The sequence below is a fragment of the Pteropus medius genome, unplaced genomic scaffold (assembly GCF_902729225.1).
Source record: "Pteropus medius unplaced genomic scaffold, Ma_sr-lr_union100, whole genome shotgun sequence".
Lineage (NCBI taxonomy): Eukaryota > Metazoa > Chordata > Mammalia > Chiroptera > Pteropodidae > Pteropus > Pteropus medius.
In genome coordinates, this window is record NW_024342472.1 from 605,058 (window position 1) to 629,430 (window position 24,373).

The window sequence follows — 24,373 nt, forward strand, 5'->3', positions numbered from 1 at the left end:
ATTTAGCAGAATCTACTAAATTAAAAAAAATGTACACTTTTCTACTTCTAGGAAGTAGATCCTAGATAAGTCCTTCGATGTGTGCACAGATTTTCAGTGCACTTGTTTGAAATAATGCAAAGTCAGAAACCTAAATGTCCATTGGTCATGGACTGTAGGCAAGGTAGGGGTTTGAAGAAGGGTAAAGGTCTGGAATGGTCTACGAGGGCAATGGGAAAGGGAGCCAACTCAGAACGAGTAGAAGCATTGCCAGGCATTTCAAGAAACCTGCCAAGTTTGGACATCATGAATTTGGAGTGACTCCAACCCACAGAGTTGTGATATTTTTGCCTGTGGAGGAGACAGATGGTTCGAATGCCCTGGGGTTCACTCATTTACCCACCAAATATTATGAATGCCTATCAAATGCCAGGAAGTGTTCTAAGCTCTGCAATACAGCAGTGAACAAAATAAATAGGATACCTGCTTTCATAGAGCATGCATACTAGGGAGGGAGATGGGCAAAAAATATACAAACAAGTATATAATATAAAGTCAGGTAAATGCTCTCAAGAATAAATAAAGCGGAATAAGGGAATAAAGAATGACACAGGCACTGTTTAAGTACTGAAATCAAGAAAAGCTTCTCTACAGAGGTAATGTTCAAATGGAGATCTGAATGAAGTGAGGTGACCCATAATGATATCTGGAAAAAAGCGCATTCCTATTAGTGGGAACAGTATGCGCAAAGGCCTTAGGGTGGGAGCATGTTTTACTTAAGGTTGGAGAGTAGCAGGATGGATGTAGTGGAAGGACAAAGAGACAGGAGAGTTAAATGTGCTAGTAAAAGGGAAGTTTGGTGATTGGTTTTGCAGTTTGGACCAAATAGGGAGGTAAGTGAGCCAGGGGATACTGATAAATGGAGAGGAGGAGTATAGGGTAACAGGAAGTTTCAGTGAGGTCAAAAAACAGGTGTAATAGGAATGAGGAAGGTAGGACTTTTGCCAGAAGGAAGGGAGAATGTGATCAGAAAACAAGAGGTTGGAGTTCAGTATATCAGAGGACTGTGGTTCCAACGATACTAAGGTACAAGGTGATGCTTGTGGTGTGAGAAATTGGGAAGGAGTGGAGAAAGGGCTTTGAACTGAGGGACTTTGAACTTGAAGAACTAAAACATGAGATGAATTGTTTGACAGGAACCTTGATGTCACCCAGCGTAATGGCAGATATGTAGGGGAAAAGCAGCCCTGAGCTGATTACCATGATCCTCTACATCAGGGGTCCCCAACTCCCGGGCCACAGACCGGTACCAGTCGGTGGCCCATTAGGAACCAGGCCACACAGCAGGAGGCGAGCGGCTGGCGAGCCAGCAAAGCTTCATCTGTACTTGCAGCCTCTCCCCAGTGCTAGCATCACAGCCTCAGTTCCATCTCAGATCATCAGACGTTAGATTCTCATAGGAGCACAGGTCCCTGGTGGCAAAAAGTGGAGGACAACAAACAACACACACCAGAACCAAACAAGTAAAAGAAGTTCAACCTCTCACTGTGAGAGAAGGAAGATAAATCCTTTCTTTCTTACAACACTGCTGAGATCCTGGTTGCTTGGAACAAAGACCAGCTTCTTCCATGAAAGGAACTCTGCAGTTCCTCACAATTCTGTGGCTACAACCTTATGGACAGAACACACAATACACACACACACACAATAATAATATCAATATCATTGACCCACCACACAACTCAGTGTGGCTGAGTTTTTGTCAAAGCAGGGCATAAGTGATGGAAGGGGTACCCAACAACACTATGACAGTCTTCTGGGAGCTAGACAATTGCCACCACCCCCATCAAGGGCATGAAGGACATTCCTTTCAGGTTAGCAGTTGTTGAGGTTCAGTGTCAATTATCCAAACTTGTGTTGAGCCCACTTTGCTAGGCTCTGTCCTGGATGCTTCGATGCATGCAAAGATTTATAAAAGCAAGCTCCTGTACTCAGGGACAGATGACATAGGAGAGAGAGTCAAGACAACAGAGGATTAATGCAAAGCTTTTAAAATAGAAGCTAAAGCAAAATATTATGGGGGCCCCCATGATGAAAGGATGAATTTGAGCCAGAAGTCAGGGCTTAGTGGATGAGGTGACTTTTGAGCTAGACTCTATTAAAGGGAGGCTTTAACCACTGAAATAGATTGACTTCTATTCTGAGGATAGTAGGAGCCATTGAAGAACTTCAGATGGGGGCAACTGTGAGGCCCAATGAGGGATCAGGGGCTCTGAAGCCCTGCAGACTCAGATTTGAGTCCCAGTTCTGCCATTGGACCTGGGCCAAGCCATTATACTTCTCCAGCTTGTCTCCTCTTCTGCAAGTGAGGATCCCACCTGTCTCCCAACATGGTTAACAAACCTAATGAAAGGGTGGGAAAGGGTGGTCACATGCTATGCTGCATGGTCAAGGGTGTACAGTCTTTCAGTCTTTAAGGTCACATCAAAATTAGATTGAAGTCTCTTTCCCACCTGCATAACTGTAGGACCTCAGGCCCCCTTTCAAGATTTCATCCTCAGTATCTTGAAACATCCCTAGCGGGGTGTTTCACAGTGCTCAGAGTCCCCTCAGGTCTCTGACTTTTCTGCTGCCATGGCACTGCCTGCCTGTGCCCTCTCAGGCAACATTGTTGCCACTAATCGGCCCCATGACTACTGACCCTCCTCATGACCACTGCCTGCAGTGTTATTTCTGCACCTATTCTGTTAATGTTTGTGCCCCTGCTGCTCCACAAGGCTACCAGGATGCCCTCTGCCACTCTGGCCTGCTGGCTCTCACTTCACTTTTCAGGCTTCCCTTGCATTGCACTCTTCCAGAGTGGCCCGCCGCAGAGCTCCTTGGAAGCCAATTCCTTTACATGCATTTTCTCAGTTACATACATGAAATGGTTTGTTATTATGATCTGAACTGTGACTCAGGACACCTACTGTCACCAAGTAGGAAAAAATGCAAAGTCGGGTAGGTGCATTCTGATTGCAGGCATTGGTGCCCAAAGAGGGCAGACCTGGATGGAAAGGCAGGGTGACAACCCTAGGGAGATATCAGGGTGCAAAAAAGAGGCATGAGCAGGAGAGACCCTGAAGAAGAACCTCTCCACTTTCAGAATCTGGCCTTGAGGTGAGCCTTGGACCAAAAAGTAAAACAAGAAGAGATGGACTGCCTGCACAGGCCATAGCAAGACTCCAGTGACCTTCCAAACATCTTTTATACAAGGACTCTTAACCATTCATCCTCCCCACCCTGAAACATTGCTTACCACTTCAGGCCTGTTGCCAACTTGGGTTTATGTCCCCCAAACTGATGACTAAAGACATTGGTTTCGAGATAAAGAGGTAAGGGAGGAGCTGAGATAGAAGGTAGGTGAGGTAATCATTGCCACCAAGGCAAGACAGGAATCCTGGGAACAGAACCAGAGGACTGAGTACTGTATGGAGCCTTGGTAGCCTCCGAGACCATCCATGGGCAGAGACCAAAAGATGCGAGAGGGACGACTATGTGTTTTTAGCTTCCAGAGTTGGTATTTCAGCCCAGCTGATCTTTGGCATAACATTAACTGCCATTTCAGCAGTTTTGAATGCCAGGGGCAGGAAGAGCAAAGTACAGATGAGCTAGGTTTGAGTTTTAGTTATGTATTTGGCTCAACATATACTTATAGAGCATTGACTTTTTATGGTAAGTACATTTCGAAAGCTTCACAGACATTAACCTGCTTAACCCTCACCACACCCCTAAGAAGTTAGTACTATTATTACCCCAACTCACAGGTGAGGAAACTGTGGGCTCACAGAAGTGAAGTCACTTGCTCAGCACCATGCAGCTAGTGGGTGACAGAGCTAGGATTGAAACTCTGGCAGTCTGGTTCCTAGGCTCACTTGGTGAAGGCAGGACTGTTTGTCTTAGACAGCTGTCTTCAGGGTCATCTGCACCCTCCCACCATGACCCCATCAAGTCAACCTACCTGCCCTTCGGGATGGCTAATATGGTGAACAGAGGAGGAAAAGGACTTTGAGGGGGCATTTCCTCAGTCCTCTGGTCTCTAGGAATAACTTCATTCTCAGTCCTAGAAGGGAAGAGATGGGCAGAGAAAAGACAGCAGGAGTGTCAGCAATTCCAGAACCACACAGGGTTCTCTCAGTCCTTGTTCCCAGGCTATTCCCTAAGCTGTGGGCAATTCCCTCATCTTTTATTCCTGGAGGTGGAGTTCCCTGAATCTCCTCACTCATTTAGACTCCTCTCCTTCAGGGAGTCCCATGAAGGACCCCCTTTCCCTCTTCAAAATGGTGTATTTTACTGTGTTTGGTTGGATCATTTGAATGCTGCCTTAAACTTGTGGACATAAGTACGTTAAAACTAAGATAAAAAGGAATGGGTAGTTTGCCTCTAGGGACTTCCAGGCTAGGTGAGCACCTGTCTATTGGGTCTGTTTGTCTCTCAGAAGTATTTCTTTCTGGCCAAGAGTTCTAAAGGGCATTTGCTGGGAGCTGCTTTAGCACTGGTGCAGTAAGCTGCCCTCTGATGCAGTGGGTGTGGAGACAAGCTTGGTCTCAGTTTCTCTGCTTCCTCTGTAGGGAGTCATGCTGGTTAAGAGTGACTACAGAAGAATCAAAGTCCTGTTCTAGAAACTATGACAGAAAGATCATGTCTAGTGAACAAAATTTGTCTTCTGGGAGCCCCTAATCTCCCATTTCTGGGTTTTCTTCCCTCTTCAGTGGCATCCCTTGATCTCTTCAAATAGACCTTTAGGCCTTTTCCCTCTCAGGTGTGAAAGGTGCCAACAGTCCTAAAATAAGGGCAGTCTTCCCCTATACCAGTGGCTGGTGGCACTTTTACAGAGTGAGCTCCCCTGAGGGCACTCACCCCAGCTCAAAAAAGTAACTCTCCGACTATAACTAACTTCTCCCAAAGAGTGCAGTTATGCTTCCCAGGCACTAGGGAGAGAGGATCCTGGATTTTTCTGACAAAGGTCAGCTTAGAGGAGAAGGAAGGATAAACAACCACCTGAAAGCAAAAATGGGACTGCAGCCAGAGTTCCAGGATAGGAAAGCTAATAAGAAACAGCTTGCCAGAGAGAGGGGAACAGAATTCAGGAATGGCTGAGGCTGACTGCTGTACAGGGGGCTGGTAGAAGCAGGGTAATTGAAACCAGCTGCTGCTTCTTTGTCTCAAAGATCTTTGGACTCTGCCTGGGGCAGGCTCACACCCTACTCCATGTGACTAGGAGCCAGCAGAGGCTTCTCTGCCTACCCTGACTCCTGGAGACTTCAGAAACAACAGATCAGAAAGGTTCTCTCCATACACCAGTCAGATACCTCCTTTCCAAAGCCAGCCCCCACCCCCTGGCTGCATCTTCCCCAGAAAGGCCTGGAGGAAGAGATCAAGAAAAGAAAAGGCCTGCCCACTCTCCCCCATCCCTCCATCCATCCAGCACCAGCATCTGAAGACTCTATGGCCCTGATTCCCTGGGCCTGCTGCCCCTGGCTTGTCCTCCTCTGTGGTAAGTGCATCCCATTCCCTTCCCCCTTTTCCTCCTGGTAGGTCACATCCAGCTGGAGATCAGCTCTGGCCTCTCCTTCTGGGCTCAGTGAGGGCTGGGGCACAGGTTGTCTTTTTTTCTCTTGGCCTCCCTCTCTGTCTTGAGGAAGAGGAACCCCAGGTCCAGTCCTTGGGTCCCTCAAGACTCAGGTCAAGTCTGGTTTGGCACTCTTCTATTCTTATCTGTTAAAGAAAAAAATTATTCTGGTACTTGTTAAAAGAGCAAGGAAGAATTTATTCAAGACTATTGCAATAGGGGCACCACAACAGGGGAGGAAGATTAGGTTCAATTCTGAGTACAGCAAAGATGGCCAATGATCAGAGTGAGGAGATCAGTAGATGGAAATTTCCTAAGAGGAGGCATCAAAGGTAGGGAGATTCTTGCTAACCCGACTGAACGGGATACTCATTGAAAGCAGGCCAAGGTGATTAGATATCAAAGGTGATCAGATATTAAGGGTAGAGGAATTTCTCTAAACTAACAGCAAGAATCTTGCTAAGACTGGGTGATGCAGGCCCAGCAAGGACAGAATGGACATGGAAAGCCAAAGTCAAGGCTTAATCGAGAAGAGGCCTTGGAGGAGCTTAACTAAATTTTGGCCCTTGTTACCCTTATGGTGCCCTATTTGTCCTCTTTGGTCACAACTAAGTGCTCAGCTCAATATCCTCCACACCCTCTCCACCTCCAGCCTTAAGGAAACCTTCCTTCCCTTTGCTCTCTATCAGCAGGACCATGCTCATTTATTCAGCACCAAGTTCCTGAGCACCTCTCAAGTGCCAGGGACCAGAGAATGATTTGGCTGCAGATCCTGACCTTGGAAGCCATAGCCAAGCCTCAGAAAACAGTAATCTGGGTGTCCAGAGGACTTAGGTTGACTTAATTTTGCTTCTTATGTTGATGTCTTAGCACCATCATTTTGCCAGAGATCTGTTTCTGCAAAAATGAGGATTCATTTTCTTAAATCAACAGTATGGGTCTCATCTCTCCCTTGAGTTTATGAAACCAAGACAGCCAGGCAGGGTATTAATGGTGTTAGACCCCAGCCACCCTCCTTCCATCTGTAGCACAACCCATTCAGAAGGTAAAAGTATAGCATCTCCCCATACTCAGGCCCCCATTACATAAAGGCTGGAGAACTAGAAGGAAGGACTATCAGAGACTACTGGAATTTCAGGACCCAGAGCTTATAGGACCCTGTGCCTGGTTATAGTAGGAACTTGGGAAATGTTTGCTCAGTGAATACTAGATAACTCTCCTTGGATTACACCAAATTTGGGAAAGAAACCAAATTGGAAACTAAGTCTCCATACACTCTGTCCCGTCTGTGGCACCGCCCTTTCATGGTTGTTTGTTTGTTTGTTTGTTTTTGTTTTTGTTTTTTGTACTCAGATGGCCTGGGTTCAAACTACTGCTTTACTAGTGACTCGAAGTGGCAAAACTTACATGGGTTACCAAACCTATCTGGGCCTCAACTTCCTCTTCTATAGAAAGTAGACAATAATACTTACCTCACAGGGCTGTTGCAAGTATCAAATGAGATGCTATAAATAAATTGTTGACTTCAGTGCCTGGCACATAGTAGGAGCTCTTTAATGCTAACCCACCTTTCTCCATCAGGTGACAATGTCAGACTGTGATTGCCTGTCTTATATTTTAAAACTAACCTAGAATGATAGGCAGAGATTTAGATTATAAGAGTTGGTACAACTGGGTCTTGAATTTAAGCAAACCCAATATATAAATAATTAGATTTATAGAAGAGTAAAATGAAGGCGGGGTGATTATTTAGTGAGATCCTCTAGAACATTTCGAAGAAAATTTGAATTACTAAAATTTAATTCACACACAACTCTTCTCATTCAGTAGACCCTAAAGAGACCAAATTAGATTAGAAGGGAAAAAATTGATTTAATGAGTACTAAAACCCATCCAAAAGTAGCAAACACTTGCCGATGAATCAGGTTTCTCTGATTGTGACCCAGGGTGCCATCCAATTCAGCCTGATTTTCTATAGAATTTGATTATTTTTATCCTCAAGTCGAGTTGGACAGCATCCTGTGTTTGTTTCAAAGAATGGAGACCCTGCAGGGATAAGGAGGAGGGTTGGAGGAACATGTCCCTATGCTCTCTAGGAATTATCTGATCTCCAAGTGACCCTGGATTTTTTTCTCCGGGTTTCTAGCTTGTGCCTGGGGCAATCCAAAGCCAGCGGACCCAAAAACAGAGGATGTGAGAAACTGTTCATCCAGCCCTCAGGTGAGACCCTGACTTGGCCCCGCCCTGGCGGCCATCCCAGCACCACCTCCACTCTCCAACGCCCACCTCCACTCTCCAACACCCGCCTCTCCGCCCCTGCCCCTCCTCACAGCTCCCCTTGTTCTTCCCATCCTCCACTGGCTCAGTTGTTACCCTTTCCCTCTTATCAGCCTTCCTCCTGATTTCTGGACTCTGGGCTTAGTTTCTGATTAACATCCTTCAAAACTGTCAGCACATTCTCAGGTGCATGACATCCACCTCCCTCCTTCCCTCCCATCCATTCCCACAGCAGGTTATCTACCATAGTCCTGTCTTGGGCCTAGGCAGCCCCACTAGAAGGAGGCGAGGGAGGGAGAGAAGGAAGGCAGGAGTCTCCTAGCTAAGTTTTGGCTGAGTCTAGGCAGAGGCCAGGAGGAGAATGGGAGAAAAGGAAACAAAAATTCTGGAGGAACAGAGAAGAGGGAGGCACAGAAGGAAGGAGATAGAAAGTCAGAAAGCTAGAGGAGCCAACAGAAGGTCAAGAGAGGGAGGCTTGGGGTGTGAAGACCTGAAGATAGCCCACTATACTGGAGCTGAAAGGTCGTCCCTTCCTGGCTGGAGATCGAAGTGATTCTTTCCACAACCAGAGTAAGGAAAAAGAGCTTCTCCAGGCAGGGGTTGGCCAGAAGGTGAGAGATGATGGGCCTACCAGTATCCACTAAATCTCAGGAGTACATGTGCTTGTAATGACAACTTTATGAGACCACTGGGGCAGGCAGATAGGTGGTCTTCAGCCACATTACTTTTACATTAAAATAAACATGGATATATTGTGGAGTAGAAGGCAAAACAAAACAAAACAAACAAGCAAAAAATCCCACGCTTTTTATTTTAAAGATAAAGCAGGCTTTAAAGAAATTTTGACTTAAAGAGATCTTTCTGGACAATGTCCCAAACTGCTGAGAGGTACTCATTCACTCTCCTCTGTCATTTGAGACCAGTGAGTGAAAACTTGAAAAATTCCCCAAGGTAAGGTTGCCCAGTGAAATACAGGACACCAAGTTACATCTGAATTTCAGATAATGTGTAACGTTTTATATAAGTATGTCCTAAATAGTTCATGGGACATACTTATACTAAAACATTATTTGTTGTTTATCTGAAATTCAAATGTGACTGAGTGAGCATCCTGTATTTTTATTTGCTAAATTGGCAATGCTACCTCCAAGGTATCTAAAGAGAGACCACACCCCTGCACTCCTCAACACCCGGCCTGGCCCAGTGCCAACATTCATACCCCTACAACTCTCACCCACATCCTCATCCCAAAATCAGGTGCCATTACTGTCACAAAGGGTCCCTCTCTAAGCTCTTCAACACCTCCATCTCTGGTCAGCCCAGGCACCTTAATCTAGACGAACTTATAACATCAGCTGCTGCCCCATCCTTCCATGCCAGCCCAGCATGCCCAACCCCAACCTGCCTAAGGAGAGGCTGGTGGCTCCTTCGACACCATTTTCACTAAGCAATATATGTCTATGTGTGTGTCTTGTCTTCCTGTCACATGTCAGTACCTTCCAGTTACTGCGGTCAATACCACAGAGAAGCTCACAGCCCTCCGCCAGCAGATGCACACCCACAATCTCTCTGCCTACATCATCCCAGACACGGATGCCCACATGGTGAGGGACAGCTCTGCCTCCACCCTTGCCCTCTCTACTACCCCAGGTTGGTTTATGAGAACAGGCCACAAATAGGAAGCTGTTAATACTCAGAAGATGAAGGCAAAGAAAAGACTTAACAAGTGAAGGGAAGGAAGTGGGGAGCTTGGACATGGGAGTTTAGGGCAGCTAAAAGAATGTAATCTTTTCCATAGGAGAGAAGACATTGCCAAATCTCCTTGACTTCAGGCAATGAAACTATATACAACTTCAGAATCAATTTTGATTGCTTCCTAGATGGCAGACCCAGAATGAATGTTTAGGGAACCCTGCCCTAGGAGGTTAGAATATGGGCTGGGAATTGGACAGGAAGAATGCTAAGCTCTCTTCTGGATCTGCCCTTCCAATAACCTAATGAAATTATCCAGACCCTGGACTACATGAGTTTGGGATGTAGGCTGGGGGAAGAGAAGCAGACAGGAAACAAGATAGTCTGAATAACTGCTTTTCCCAAAGCAGTGCCCCTGTCCATCCATCTTGCCCTTTCCCACCACTGGACCCCATCTACCCTATCTGCCTTCCCAGCGCCAACCCAGTTGGAAGAGAAGGAATTTTCAGTGTCAATAAGATTACTTGAATTACTTTTCCCACCTGCTGGGAAAGACTAAGAACCTTGGACACATGTCCGAACTTCAGTTTCTCCTTCTGTGAGATGGAATAATGAAATATGTCTCCAGTGATTATGAGGATCAAAATATAATAATGCAGAAGTTACTTATGATGTAGTCAGTGTGCTTACTAGTCTAGGGAGGAGGGACAGCTGGAGGGGAGAACCAAGAAGAACCAAAAGACATGATCTCAGACTGCACAGAATTTGCATTTGACAAGGGAGACAAGACTCCTTTGTAGAACAGTCCAGTACTAGGTTGTGAGTTTTACACTCCAAGAGATACAGTTGTTCAAAGGAAGAGAAGATCTTGAGAGCTGGAGAGAGTTGCAGATGCCATCCTGGAAGAGAAGCCCTGCATGCCTGGGCTTGTAAGACTGGTTAAATCTGACCAGAACGAACTAGGATGTGGTTGGGAGCCTTCCATGTAGGGTCTGACTTCATGAAGAAAGCTAACAATACTGTTGTTGATTTCCTAGAGTGAGTACATCGGTGAACATGACAAGCGGCTTGCATGGATTACAGGCTTTACAGGGTCTGCAGGTGACAGTCATTACCCTGTCCTCATTGCTTCTGTTGCCTAACCCAGAGGTGGTCACAGATTCCCTGGCGTGGTTAGTTCTCGTCAGCCAAGAACCCCAGGACCTAGAGTTCAGAAATTTCTTGCTACTCTCTCTGCTTCCCCTCCACCACTCCAAAAAGGGTCACCAGGGCAGATGTCCAATCAGGTTCCCCAGAGTACACATCTCATTGTCCAGCCAAACTTCTGCATGAAGAAGATAGCCCTCTTGGTTTCCCTCCCATGCTCACTGCCTCTGCTGCAGCCTCATCCAGCTTAGCACTCCCTGGGCCCCTTTTCTGGAATAGTCAGTACTTCTATGTCTAGCCACCAGGAGTCTGCTGATTTCCTTCACACAATGGCTCACTTGGGGACAAAGTTTTACCTTGCCAGTCCTTTAAAGAGCAACAGCACTTCACGTAGCCAAATGTAGAAATCCTTATGGCGTCCCAGTTTCTGAAGAGGCCTCATACCCTGATCCTGGCCCCTTGAATGAAATCCAAGCTTCTCTTGCTAATCCTTAAACATTCCTCCCCTGGGCTTCAAGCTGCCTTGCCTTAGCCATCATGGGCCCTTCTCTTTACCAAAGTTTCTGGGTTTATTTTCTCTGCCTATCCTCAGCTAAGCCCCTGGCTTAGTGTCCGTATGACATTGAGTCTTGATACTGACTACACTACCTTTCCTGAGAGCACCTACATGCAGCATCGACTCTTTTGGACTGCCAAAAGCAGGCCCCGCTTCTCCTGACAAAAGTCCTAATGGCCGCCTTAGGAGAGGCCCTCAACACAAAGCAGAGATGCCAGGCCCAGGACACCCTTTCTGCTGGCTTCCGTCAAAGCTCTCTTTAACATCTCCTGCCTCATTTCCTTCCAATGAGGGAGAGAAACTTTCCAGAGATCCCTGTGACATTCTCAAAGCCAGCACTGTATCACATATGCACTAACTAAAACCACATCCTTCACCTTTACCCTCACTTTCAAGTTTCTTTGTTCTTCCCCAGGAACCGCAGTAGTGACCATGGGGAAAGCAGGTCTCTGGACTGACAGTCGCTACTGGACCCAGGCTGAGCGGGAGATGGACTGCAACTGGGAGCTCCATAAGGAAGGTAAAAGGACTACATGGATTCCCCCCACCTCAGCCCTGGAACCTGGACTAGGTTTGGGGACATACAGATGAGGGGATGCATGAAAGGCCATGCTGGGTCCCTATGAGAGCTGAGGAAATTTGAGGTCATCCCTAAACTTTGAGAATGCTATCAAGAAGAATACACATGGCAGGACTATCACAGACAGAAACCTGGCTGGAGAGCCTGGGGCTGGCCCTGGAGGTGACTCCTGTATTCCTTCATGTCTTTCTCTCAGTTGGCACTACACCCATTGTCAACTGGCTCCTCACTGAGATTCCTGCTAGAGGGCATGTGGGCTTTGACCCTCTCCTCTTCTCCGTTGGTAAGTTCTTCCTTCAGTCCCTACATTTGTCCACAACAATGAAGGTGACTCAGGTTCCCTGGGATGTAAAGAAGTGAACCTTGATAGAAGGAGGGGCAGGGTGACTCTAAATATAGAGTATTTGAACTTGTGGTTGTAAAATATTTGCAATAAGAATGTAATCATGGATTATATAGTAAAAATATATTTAAGAGAATAAATACAGCATTTTTTAAGTCATGAGTGCAGAGACTCAACCTATAAGCCTCAGGTTAGGATGTCCTTAAACCCAGAACCATCACCAGTCACCTGGAACTCTACCAATTAGGGCACTAGAATCGCTTCTGTAGCCCTCTTCTGGAAGGCAGCTTGGAAGGGTCAAAGTAGTTGAGAGGGCTTCTGACTAAAAAAGCATAATTCCTTCACCTCCAAGGAATACAGCTCCCTGAGTTCTGGGATCTCAGCTGACTGGCAAGCCTCCCCCCAAGGATGGAGTTCTTGAAAATATGTACTGAAAGGCTCCCACTTAGGAACTTGCTTCTTTGACTACCTTTCTAAAGGCCATCAACCATTCCTTTGGGTTGTAGTATTAAAGCTCAGTTAAAATGGTTAGTACAAAAAGAGGGCCCCACAGCCAATGGCACTTTAAAATGAGCTTAGCCAATTGGCTGTGGACAGCATTGGGTGGGCTCATGGCGATTAGGCCTTAAAAGTGGAAAGAAGAAGGACATACCCCAGGAGGGCTAGACTTCTTGGAAAGGCTCTGGGCAGCTGGGGCTGCAGGAGCAGAATAGGAGGCAGAGTAGATAAGTACTAACTTTGCCTGAGTCACAGTTTTTCCCTGAGGTATAAATAGGCAGAGAATACGTTACTCCTTCCTATCTCTGCAGCCTCCTGGGAGAGTTATGACGCGGCCTTCCAAGGCTCTGACAGAGAGCTGGTGTCCATTACAGCCAACCTTGTGGACCTGGTGTGGGAGTCAGAGAGGCCTCCAGCTCCAAGCCAGCCCATTTATGTCCTGCAAGAAACATTCACAGGTGATTCCCTAAGCCACTTCTCCTTCCCAGCATGTAGTTCCTTTGGCTGGAAAATTTGTCCTTAACAGGTACCAAAGCAATGGTTCTCGAACTTTTGTGTACACCCAAATTGTCCAGGACGCTTGTTTAAAATGCAGAATCCTGGACCTTTTAAAAAGTGAGTCTGAATCAAAAGATCCCCAGACCATATTTAGAAAATGCTGGAATAATGAATGTTAAGATTTGAAGCAAGAGAGAGCAGGAAGGAAAGAAACAAGAGAGTCAGAGAAAAATGAAAAAACACACATTTTTAAAGAGAGAAAAAAACATGACAGTTGCTTATCTGGTATTGGAGACCAGTTTGTAATGAATTATTCAAACCTTGACTTCCAGCCATCTGTGATGAGGAATTTAGATTTAAGATGCCTGGGGTTGGCTGGGCCATGGTGGACAAAAGGAGTAAATAAGCTCTGAGTCAGTCTGTGGCACAGATTAGGGTTCAAGTTTTGGCTAGACCACAAAGGAAAGTTCACTAACCCCAAAAACTTAAAGATCAATAATCTTGACCCTGTTGACACCATCTAAATATGTCATAAAAGAACAGTATGTTCTATGATTCTTATTAGAAGTAACTAAAATCCTGACTGTGAATCGGTGTCTTGGCCACCACCAGCCTCTACCTTGCCGGGAATTCTGAACGAGCCAATGGACTTGGATTCCTAGGAATATTGGGCAATCTGAAAGGCTCCTTTCCCCCATGCAAGTCCATGCACACTTATTGTTTGGGAAGGAGTCAAAAAAGCAGGAGGGAAATGTCAAAATAGCAGGTCTGGTGAAACAAGTTCAAATTATGTCCAATTTTCTTTATCTGTTCTGATGTAACTTGCAGAATCATTCTTTCTACATCTCAACACAGTTTGTACAGAAACTTGCTGTCCAAGACTGTTTGATCAAAAATAAAACTCATCTCATTCAGATAAAGAAGAGCACAGTTATGTCGGGAAGGGGAGGGGATAAAGGGGAGAACCTCCCAGGGACTGGGAGATAGTTTGTGTGAGTTTTGTCACTTCCTACAAGTGAGGGGAAGCTGAGTCATGGCAGGCTAATAATCTTTAAGGAAGAGCCATCCTGTACCAGAACTGGGCCTGGAAACCCAAGAACAGAGTTCTTAAATCTCTAAGGTTATAGAGTTGAAAGAGACTCTCTCTAGCAACTCAGAGGTTTAAAGAGCAGAAAGGGCAAGAGGAAAAACATGAAAAGCTAGTTACTCAAAGACATTTCTATATCAGACAATTTAAATTTGCTTTCATTAGTTGTCTCAAAAAAATATATCACATCTATAAACCTTGAAATAATTCAAAATGAAAGAAGCCAGTCAGAGAATGCTCCAGATTGTGTGATTCTATTTGTATGGAATATTTAGCAGAGGCAAATCTATTGAGAGGGAAAGCAGATTAGTGGTTTCCAGGGGCTGGGGGAAGGTAAGAATGAGAATTAACTCCTTATGGGCTACAGAGTTCTTTGAGAAGGATGAAAACAAAAATGTTCTGGAATTAGATAGTGGTGATGGTTGCACAATCTTGTGAATGTTCTTAAAGCCCCTAATTATGCACTTCAAAATGGTTAAAATGATACATTTTATGGTATGTGTATTTTACCACAATAAAATAAAATAAACCTTACGAAGTATTATACCCAAAGTTTTTATTCTTGTTGAATCGTTTGACCTGTTGGCATAAAGTGTTTTTCTAACAGTATTAAGTTATTTATGCTAATCTCTGAGCCCATCTAGGACCCTTAATGTTTATGACACTCTGACAGTAAATTCCTAGCCCTGCCTAGAGGTGGTAGACTCTTTACATGCATTGCAAGGAGCAGGAACAAAAGATGAAAACTAAAGTCCTAGGACCAGAATACAAGCATCCCAGCAAAGATAGCTCTGTGATACAGAGTTTAAGGACAGGTTTGGAGACTGACAGTGTTAGCAACATAGTCCGGTGTCTATACAGATTAAGAGTGTAAGCCCATGTAGTCAAATAGACCTGTGTTCAAATTTCAGCTCCACCCCTTGCCAGCTATAAGACCCTCGATTAGTCACTTTACCTCTCCTAAGACTCAATTTCATTATCTGTAAATTGGGCCAAGTAAAAATTAAAACAATGTAAGCAAAATGTTTGGCCCAGAACTGTGGCTTATTAAGCACCAGGGATACTGCAAAGAGGAGACTTAAACATGGCCCACCGCAATCCCTTTTCCCTTCAACCAGGGCTACTCTCCTAATCTCTGTTCTGCATGCATATTTATTGATCAGAAAGTTATACCAGACTTACTATGTCCCAAGACACCATTCTATGTGCATTACAAATATTAATTTATTTGATCCCCATAACAATCCTATTGAGGTAGACACTATTATTATGATCCATTCTAATTTTACACATGTGCAAAATAAGACACAGAGGTGCTAACTAAGTTGCCCAAGGTCACCTAGCTAGTAATGGCAGAGCCAGGATTTGAATCCAGACAGTCTGGGCCCAGAGCCCATGTCTCTAATGACTACACAAGTAAGAGTTTGTTTGGAAAAAAGTGTCCTACTGCTTTTAAAGAAATGAAAAACTATTTTCCTAAGGGAGCCCTCTCAGGAACAGAATGTCAAAGAGAAGATATTGTCACTTATGCTTTCTTTCGGCTTCGTTGCTACTAGGGAGCACCTGGCAGGAGAAAGTATCTAGCATCCGCAGCCAGATGCAGAAGCACCACAAGGCCCCAACGGCTGTGCTTCTATCAGCGCTTGATGAGACAGCCTGTGAGTACAGATTTACAGAAACATGTAGGCACCTGGGTTGTCCTAACACTCAAGCCTCCTGCAGCACAGGACTCCTCCCCCAACCACAAAGTACCCATTGGCTCTGAGAGCTCCTTGGCCATGGCCTGTGGGAACTAAGATGGAGAGGGAGCAGGATATCATGTCTGTCGAATAAGGCAACCAGGAAGCCCAGAGCAAGCTGGGGCCAACCCCTAGGCCACTGAAGAATGGCCTGACCACAGCAGCAAAGGCTTCCGTCTCAAGAAGGGGAAGAAGCCCAGTAAACACCTCCCAGCAGTCTGGCCACCTTCCCAGGGCACTCACATACAAAGCTTTAGCCCCTAGTGTGGCTCTGTTCTGTCCCAATGTAGCTCAGAGCTTTTTACCTGACCCCAGCTCTAGGCTTCAGAAAATCTTGGACCCCACTGAAACTGTGTGTTGACTACTTGCTGGATATTTGCATTTTTCTGGGAGAAAAGGTCCATAGCTCTCATCTATGCCTCAAAGACCCCCCACCAAAAGACTAAGAAACATACAAAGGTAGATGATTCAAGTATGCTGCTGGAAATCTTTGAGAGAGGGCAAAGCAAACAGTGGGGCAGAGGCGTCAGATGTGCTGGCCTCAGGCGGTTCAGCCTCATAAATAGTATCCATTGATCATTTTTCCCAGGGCTCTTCAATCTTCGCAGCAGTGACATTCCTTATAATCCCTTCTTCTATTCCTATACATTGCTCACGGACTCCTCCATCAGGTATGGTTTTCCTTGGCTTGCTATGGTGAACTTCCTACAATTTCCACTCCTTACTGCCCCATCATTTACCCAATCCCAATATGAAGCCTTCCCATGAGCTTGGAGCTTTTCCTGATCTCTTGACCCCTGTTTCCACCTACTCCAAATCTAGTCTGCTTGGCTCCCTGACCTCCAGCAACAGAGAGCCTCTGGTCCTTTGCATTGTCCTTAGAGACCCTCAGAACCCTCCTGGTCTTGCCTCTTCACCCAGATTATTTGTAAACAAGAGTCGCTTTAACTCCGAGACCCTGCAGTATCTGAATTCCAGCTGCACCGGCTCCATGTGTGTACAACTTGAAGATTACAGCCAAGTCCATGACAGCATCCAAACCTACGCCTCAGGAGCTGTGAGGATCTGGATCGGAATGGCCTACACTATGTATGGGCTCTACAAAGTGATACCCAAGGTGGGTTTGCCAGGCTACAGCCCAGACCAGGTACTTCACCCCCTTCATCCCTGATAAGCGTCACCTAAAGTGGGGCCGCAGCCCTTCAGCCATTCAGGCAGTTGGTCAGTCAACAAAGGTGTGGTGAATCCCCTTCTAGGCCTCTTTGGAGAGAAAAGGAAGAAAGGAAGCTGGATGTCTGTCCACAGAGAGCTCAGAGATTATCAAGGAAGCTAGAGGGAGTACAGCCTGGTAGAGCAGAGGCTTTGAGGTCTCCAAAACTGAGACTGAGTTCTGGCACTGCCCCAAACTGGCTGTGCAGCAATCTTGGACAACTGACTTAGCTAAACTGGGCCTCTGTTCCCTCACCTGCAAAATGGTGATGAGAATCCTAACCTCAGAGAAGTTGCTCTGAGGAACTTTAGAGGAGATAGTGCCTGGTACACAGCAGGCACTCAATAAATGGCAGATGATAGTATGATATGTGCAGGAAACTCACACTGTCAGAACAGCCTATTAACTGGCAGGAGCCAAGCTCTGATTCATCCCAGAGCACTGGTAGGATCCTGGGGCAGGGAGAGATGAAGGGAGGGAGGGAAATTTAAGCTGGACTTGGAAGACTAGGAAAGACCTGTATAGCCAGAAAGCACAGAAGGAAAGATCTTTGCCACCATAGGGACCAGCAAGACTCCCCTCAGCCAGGTTTTCCGGCCAATCCTTTTCAAACACCGCTGTGCCCTGGAAGGGGCTCCCAGAACTCTTCTTCTCTGCCTGTGACAGGAGAAACTCATAGCAGACACCTACTCCCCAGTGATGATGACCAAGGCGGTGAAAAACAACAAGGAGCAGGCCCTCCTCAGGGCCAGCCACGTAAGTCCATGGGCAAGAAAAATAGACTTTTGAGAGCTCCCAGTCTGATGGTTCAGAAAGGAGACCCTGCAGGAAGAGCCTGAAGAAGCCCTGTCAATGAAACAGAGAAGTGGGCATAGAACTCCTGGGCACCCACCTGTGCTTTACTCCCTTAGTCCCAGCCATGGCACAGTGATTCAAAGCACAAGCCCTGGAGACAAGGTGTCTGAGTTTAAACCCCAGCTCCCCCACTCAACTCCTAGATGGGTGACCTTGGGCAAGTCGATTCATCTCTCTGGGCCTCAGTTAATTCATCTATAAAATGAAGATCATAATAGTAATCTATAGCACAGGGCAGTTTTGAAGATTAAATAGCAAATGTAAATAAATATATATTATACAATAAATAAAACACATATATTATAATATAAATAATAGAATCGTCCCTCAGTATCCAGAGGGGATTGGTTCCAAGATCCCTTCAGATACCCAAATCTGCAGATGCTCAAGTTCTTTATGTAAAATGGCATAGTATTTGCATATAATCTATGCACAACATCCCATATACTTTAAATCATCTCTAGATTACTTATAATGCCTAATTAAATGTAAATGTAGTATAAATAGTTGTTATACTGTATTGCTTAGGGATCAGCTTTCTGATTTTTGTTTAATATTTTTGATCCATGGTTGGTTGAATCCTTGGATAAAGAACCTATGGATATGAATGGCTAACTGTATATAATAAATATTCATAAATGATTAATATGTTTAACTATTTAAATATATTGATTATAATATATAATCAATATATAATATATAATTATATATTATATAAATATGTGTATGTATATACATTTACATACATATAATGTGTATCTACATATAATATATAATAATTATATAAAATATAATAATAATATAAATTATATAAATATATACTTGTATATAAAATATAAATATTATATTAAATGATATATGTATTGCTTTGTGCACTGCCTGGCACATTCCAAGTGTTAAATAAGTGTTTGCTATAATGATTTCTTCACCCTGGCAAGAATATGGCTCACTCTCGGATATTCTTGTTAAAATAAAGATAAAGCACTTCATTTTAGAAAACTTCTTCTTATGGAAATTTTTAAACATACATAAAGGTGGAGAAAATAACATAACAATCCCCATGCACCATCACCCAGTTTCAACCGACATCAAGTCATGGCCAATTCTGTTTTGTCTGCAAGCCCATGTTCATTATCTCCACTCTGCATCCTCTGCTGCTGGGTGACCTTAAAGCAAATCCCAAATATTATATCCTTTCTTCTGACAGCACATACTAAGTATCTCTAAAAGATAAGGACTCTTCGAAACATCACCACACTGTGATCATATAAATAAACATTAACAAGAATCTCTTAATATCATAACTGGTGAAACCCTCACATTCTTAAAGCTCAGCTCTCAGATCAGCCACTTGATCTTGTCATCTGGGAGGCCTGGTGAAGACTGCTCCTCAGCCGGCTTCTCTGCTTGGCCCACTCCAGGTGCGGGATGCCGTGCCCATGATCCGCTACTTGGTCTGGCTGGAGAAGAACGTGCCAAAAGGCATAGTGGACGAGTTCTCTGGGGCAGAGCTGCTGGATAAGTTCCGAGGGTGAAGGACCACGGCTGTATTTTTGGGTTGATTATCTTTTAATATGGAAGTGGGGGCAGTGAGGGGAACTTGGTCTCCTTACTTAGGGGAAAGGAAGATCCTCCCTGTATTTGGGGGCCTCTCTGGATCAAAGAGTGACACGTTCTTGGGTGGTTCCGGCATTGGGCAGGAAATAGATGACATTATCTGGCCCTGCTGAAAGCTGGACGACTTCAAGGGCCACAACCCAAAAGTGCCCTCTAGTGTCTGCTTCAGGCACGAGTCTCTTCTCCTTGCGGGAGGCTGGCTAAGGCCTGTTGGCCCCTGGACCACTTGAGCATGTCAATTTGAGGAAGGAGGTATCCTGAGGGCATGTTTGACTCACGCCATAGGCAGACTGTAAGTTTGAGGTGCAGGATGCTGCTTCAGGGCTGGTGGGGGTTTCTTCACTCTTACTATACTACAGACACACTGAGAGTCATACAGATCTTGGTTTCCTCTTCTGTAAAATGGAGGTGGAGAGGGAATAACTGATATCTACAGTTTCTCCTTCTCTGACCTGAGTGCTCTATTATTGGCATGTTGGGAGTTGGGAAGATGGAATCAGGGCTGGGATAGTCTGGCTGAGGAAGAGGAAACCATGACCTTCATTTATCCTTAGTAGATATCTTGGGCCCAGCCTAGCCCCTGAGCCCATTCATTGACCATTCCTGCCTTGTACTTTTCAGGGAAGAAGAGTTTTCCTCCGGACCCAGTTTTGAAACCATCTCTGCTAGTGGTCTGAATGCTGCCCTGGCCCACTACAGGTACTTCAGGAGAAAGAATTTTCTAGGACTATGTGGAGGATATCCCAGTATATGTGCAGGGAGGGTGGAAGTGGAGGAAGGAATGTTTTTGGAACTGAGTCCATATTTAACCTGTGTATCCTTTAGCACTGTAAGGGCTATGGGTAGGGAGTGGAGTCCAGTAGGGGGTTTGAGAGTCTCCTTGGAATTAAAAGACCTGAGCATTTTTTCCCCTATGAGGCTGGGGCTTTGTGAGCTTTTGGGGCTGAGGGATCTGTAAGGGAAGAAGGGCTGCTGCTGGATGCTTTTCCTTGGTGTCCTGTGAGTTATTTATAATAGTTAATTCTTAAAGCTCACAAGTACATGAGGAGAAAGGCCCATTCATTCAGCCTGAAACAACTAAGGTGAGCCCAAGATGTAAGCTGGCCAGATGTTTGGCTCCATAGAAAGCAAACACCTGATGAAATTTGAGGGGCCAAGCTGAATAGATACCTCAACCTGGCATGGACATAGCAAGGAGAGAGAGATTAGATACCCTCCAAGGGCTGGCCTGGCCTATCCCAGAATTCTCTCCCCTGGTGTCTCCCAAACCTTGGCTCAGCCCTTTTTCCCCACTAGAGAGTAGCAGGATAGGAACTCTTCGGCCTTACCAAATTTTGCTCTCCAGACTCATCCTTAGGTACTCACCCTACCTGCACCTTGGCTTCTCAGGGCCCTTTGCTCTCAGAGGCAGCAGAAAGTGAGAGGAGGAGCACTGAACTAAACATTTGGGTCCAGGCCCAGCTCCCTTCTGGCTTTACCATGTGGCTTCATGTAAGCCCTTTGACCTCTGCAGGCATGTGTCTCTTTATATAAAAGGAGATGGCTCCACTGGATGCTCTCTAAGGCTCTCCCAACACCCACATTCTGGGTTCTTTCACTCCTTTCTGAAGATCAGGGCCTTGCTCATGAAGTACAGGATAAACAGATGCACCCTGAAGACATTAGTGTCAGAGGTTGAGTACTCTCCCAGGGCCCTTTGGGAGATAATGACTTCTCCAAAGGAGTCAACCTGAAAGCCCAACCCCCAGGGGTGAGATGGGGAAGTTCCTCTGCTTTCAATAAGGACCCCCACTCCACCCAGCACAGGGTTAGGCTGTTCTTTTTCTCAGTGTCTCTCCTTCCTAGCCCGACCAAGGAGTTTCACCGCAAGCTGTCCTCAGATGAGATGTACCTGGTGGATTCTGGGGGACAATACTGGTATGTAGCCCCCACCCTGCCCTGGCCTAGCTGTCTCAGCTCAAACACTCTGGGCTGGCCAAAGATTTTTCTTCCTGGGTGTGGATTCTTTATCTGAGAACAGAGAAGCCTGCATTGAATGAGCCTGAGCATCTCTCCCATTTTTACACTTGGGGGTGAGGTGTCTCTGCACAGTGGGAAACAGGCCAAAACAATGTGGCTGCCCATGTAGTACCTCAGTGAGAATCAGGAAGACTCCCTTTGCTCAAATAAAATGTTTTTAAGTTGGCATATTATTACACAATCTGAACAGCCATGCTCAGCAGCCCTGCCTGGCTGTGTGAACACTGCACCCATATTCCCACCCACTCGTGCACACCTTGGACACAGCCCACTCACCACTAGCACCAGGCATCCTCTTCAGCACTCTCCCCCACCCTGCCCTCACCACTGCTTGGGTAAAGTGAACATGTCATGTTGAGGATGGGGTCAGGATCCGCCCTCTAAAAGCGACAGGTAGGTGAGAGAAACAACCTCAGGGGACACTCAGAGCACAGTTGGGACAGGGCACACCCATCAGCATGAGTATGTGTCTCTGAGTAGATATGTGTGCATGCTGTTCTAAGCGCATGCACAACCACATGTAGAGCACTCTCCTTTGTAAGAGGGTGCTATCCCCCTGCACCAGGACTCCACAATCTGTGTGTCCACCTGTGTGTTCTCATTGAAATTATTATAAAACCATGAAGTTAATGGCATCCCTTTAGATGTGCTACCCTGAACACCCGGATATGATGGTCATGTAGAATAGGCTAACCTCATTCTTTCTAAATTTGTGATCAATCATTCACACAGGAACTGAGCTAAGAAGAACTTGAAAATCTCCCCTTCTCATCTAGGAAACAAGTGAACTATGGGAAGCTTAGAGTGGGAAAAAGATAGGGGTGCCAGAACTGATGAAAGAGTGAGGAGTAGTCTCGAACAGTTTGCTGTCCTATATCTTGTGGCAATGGTGAATGTGCTAATGACAAATGTGCTTTGCATGTTCTTAGTGCAGCTCTGGGAGCCAGTGAAGCAGGCACTCAGCCTAGCAGCCTTTCCTAGTCATAAGTGTGGCTCTGTGTGTACTAGAGATGGCCAGTGTGCAAAAGGGAAGTCAATTTGTGGGGTGTTGCTGGATTGGGGTGCACCCAGAGCAGGGTGAGGTCGAGGAAATGTCACCTCACTTCCTCTTCTCTCCTTCTAAAGAAGTTTGTTACACCCTGTGATCTGCTCCCAAGGAGGAGTCCCCAAGGCCCTGGGATCATTTCTCTCTTTCTCTTCCTTCTCCCCCAAGAGTAGCCACATGGACCATCCTGGGGGAACAGCTGTAGCTGGTGGTTGGGAGTCAGACTTCTTGGCTTCTGGCTTTGGTTCACTGAGACTCTGAGTAAATTTCTGGATCAGATCCATGTTTACAATGGAGAGAACTGTGGAGAGTGAGAGCTTGCTGCAGGCCTGGCTTCACTGAGGCTCAGAGAGGGAGAGAGCCTCTGGCCTCAGCTGCCTCATCTGTGAAATGGGGTTAATGAATCCTGCTCTACTGTCCTTCCCAGGGAGCTGCCAAAAGTGTTCTATAGATGGTAAATAACTATCTGAATGTGTGAGTGTTATGACCTCTCTAGACCTCAGTTTCCCCATCTGTAAAAATGAGACAATCCCTTCCCACCTCTCAGAAAGCCTAGAAGAAGCCCTGCTTTAGAGCCAGCCTGATCCAAACAAACCTAGGTTTACAAAACAGCCAAAATGCGGTGGGGGGGGCAGGAATGAAGGTGGAATATATTTGTGGGAAATCAGAATTGCCCAACAACACAGTGATTTGAACTTGATAGTTTTGCAGAGCCCCTTCATGCATAGATGCTGAAGATAGGCATTTGATGATGGCAGCCATCTTCTTCCTTTCATACCTATCTCACCCCAACCCAGCCCTGCTGCTCAAACCCCAGTGGAAAACACACAGAAAGCATATGGCCATGATCCCTACCCATAGGTGTTAGCAGAGCTAGACATGTTGATTCTCTTCTCCACAGGGATGGAACCACAGACATCACCAGAACAGTCCACTGGGGCACCCCCTCTGCTTTCCAAAAGGTAAGCATTGGACCCAGATTTCCCCTATCCACCCTCATTCAAGGGACATTCAAGAAATCACTCCAATAAGAACCTTTTTATTTTATAGAGGCTAAAACTGAGGCCAAAAGAGGTTAAGGGGTTTGCCCATAGTCACACAGCAAGTTAGTGCCAGCAAACCCAATGTCCCCAGCTACTTCCCCAGAGATGTCTCAGGCCAGCAACAGAACTCCACAATCTGTGTGTCCACCTGTGTGCTCTCATTGAAATTAGTACATAACCATGAAGTGAATGGCATCCCTTTAGATGTACCCAAGCTTATCGTCATCCTATTTCAGTAAATCAATGAACAAATATTTATTTGGTGCTGTCTGTGTGCCTAGCTGTGTTCAGCAGAAAGGAAGAAGAAAGACATTCCAGGAGGAGAAATGGCACAAGCAGAGTCTCAGAAGTAGAAAGGAGCTGGAGGTTTTCAGGAAATAGTGAGGGCTGGTCTGCCTGATTCAAAGGTTGGGAATTCAACTATGTGTGCTAGGGGGTTTCTGGGGAAGGTAGGGAGCAGGGAGCTGCATTCATGCATTCAGCGAGCTGACTGTGGCTCAGACATTATGCTGGAAACACTGGTCAGGCCTCAAGGAGCTCACAGTTTAACAGGTTGAGTCTGCTGCCCCAAGCTGTTG

The 24,373-nt window shown here is 45.7% G+C and overlaps 1 protein-coding gene across 3 annotated transcripts in view; it reads left to right on the forward strand.

The window, feature by feature from the left end:
* Window positions 1–5,248: 5,248 nt before the first annotated feature.
* The window catches only part of XPNPEP2 (X-prolyl aminopeptidase 2), a 26,912-nt gene continuing 7,787 nt past the window's right edge, over window positions 5,249–24,373 (forward strand). For all 3 annotated transcript variants that reach the window (XM_039864945.1, XM_039864946.1, XM_039864947.1), the window contains exons 1-15: window positions 5,249–5,515; window positions 7,737–7,810; window positions 9,361–9,471; window positions 10,597–10,660; window positions 11,677–11,781; window positions 12,038–12,124; window positions 12,994–13,140; window positions 15,824–15,925; window positions 16,596–16,677; window positions 16,928–17,123; window positions 17,883–17,972; window positions 19,493–19,602; window positions 20,310–20,387; window positions 21,534–21,605; window positions 23,654–23,714. In XM_039864945.1, coding sequence (XP_039720879.1) covers window positions 5,467–5,515; window positions 7,737–7,810; window positions 9,361–9,471; window positions 10,597–10,660; window positions 11,677–11,781; window positions 12,038–12,124; window positions 12,994–13,140; window positions 15,824–15,925; window positions 16,596–16,677; window positions 16,928–17,123; window positions 17,883–17,972; window positions 19,493–19,602; window positions 20,310–20,387; window positions 21,534–21,605; window positions 23,654–23,714 — 1,428 coding nt within the window. In that variant the 5' untranslated portion in view covers window positions 5,249–5,466. The remainder of the gene's footprint in view (window positions 5,516–7,736; window positions 7,811–9,360; window positions 9,472–10,596; window positions 10,661–11,676; window positions 11,782–12,037; window positions 12,125–12,993; window positions 13,141–15,823; window positions 15,926–16,595; window positions 16,678–16,927; window positions 17,124–17,882; window positions 17,973–19,492; window positions 19,603–20,309; window positions 20,388–21,533; window positions 21,606–23,653; window positions 23,715–24,373) is intronic.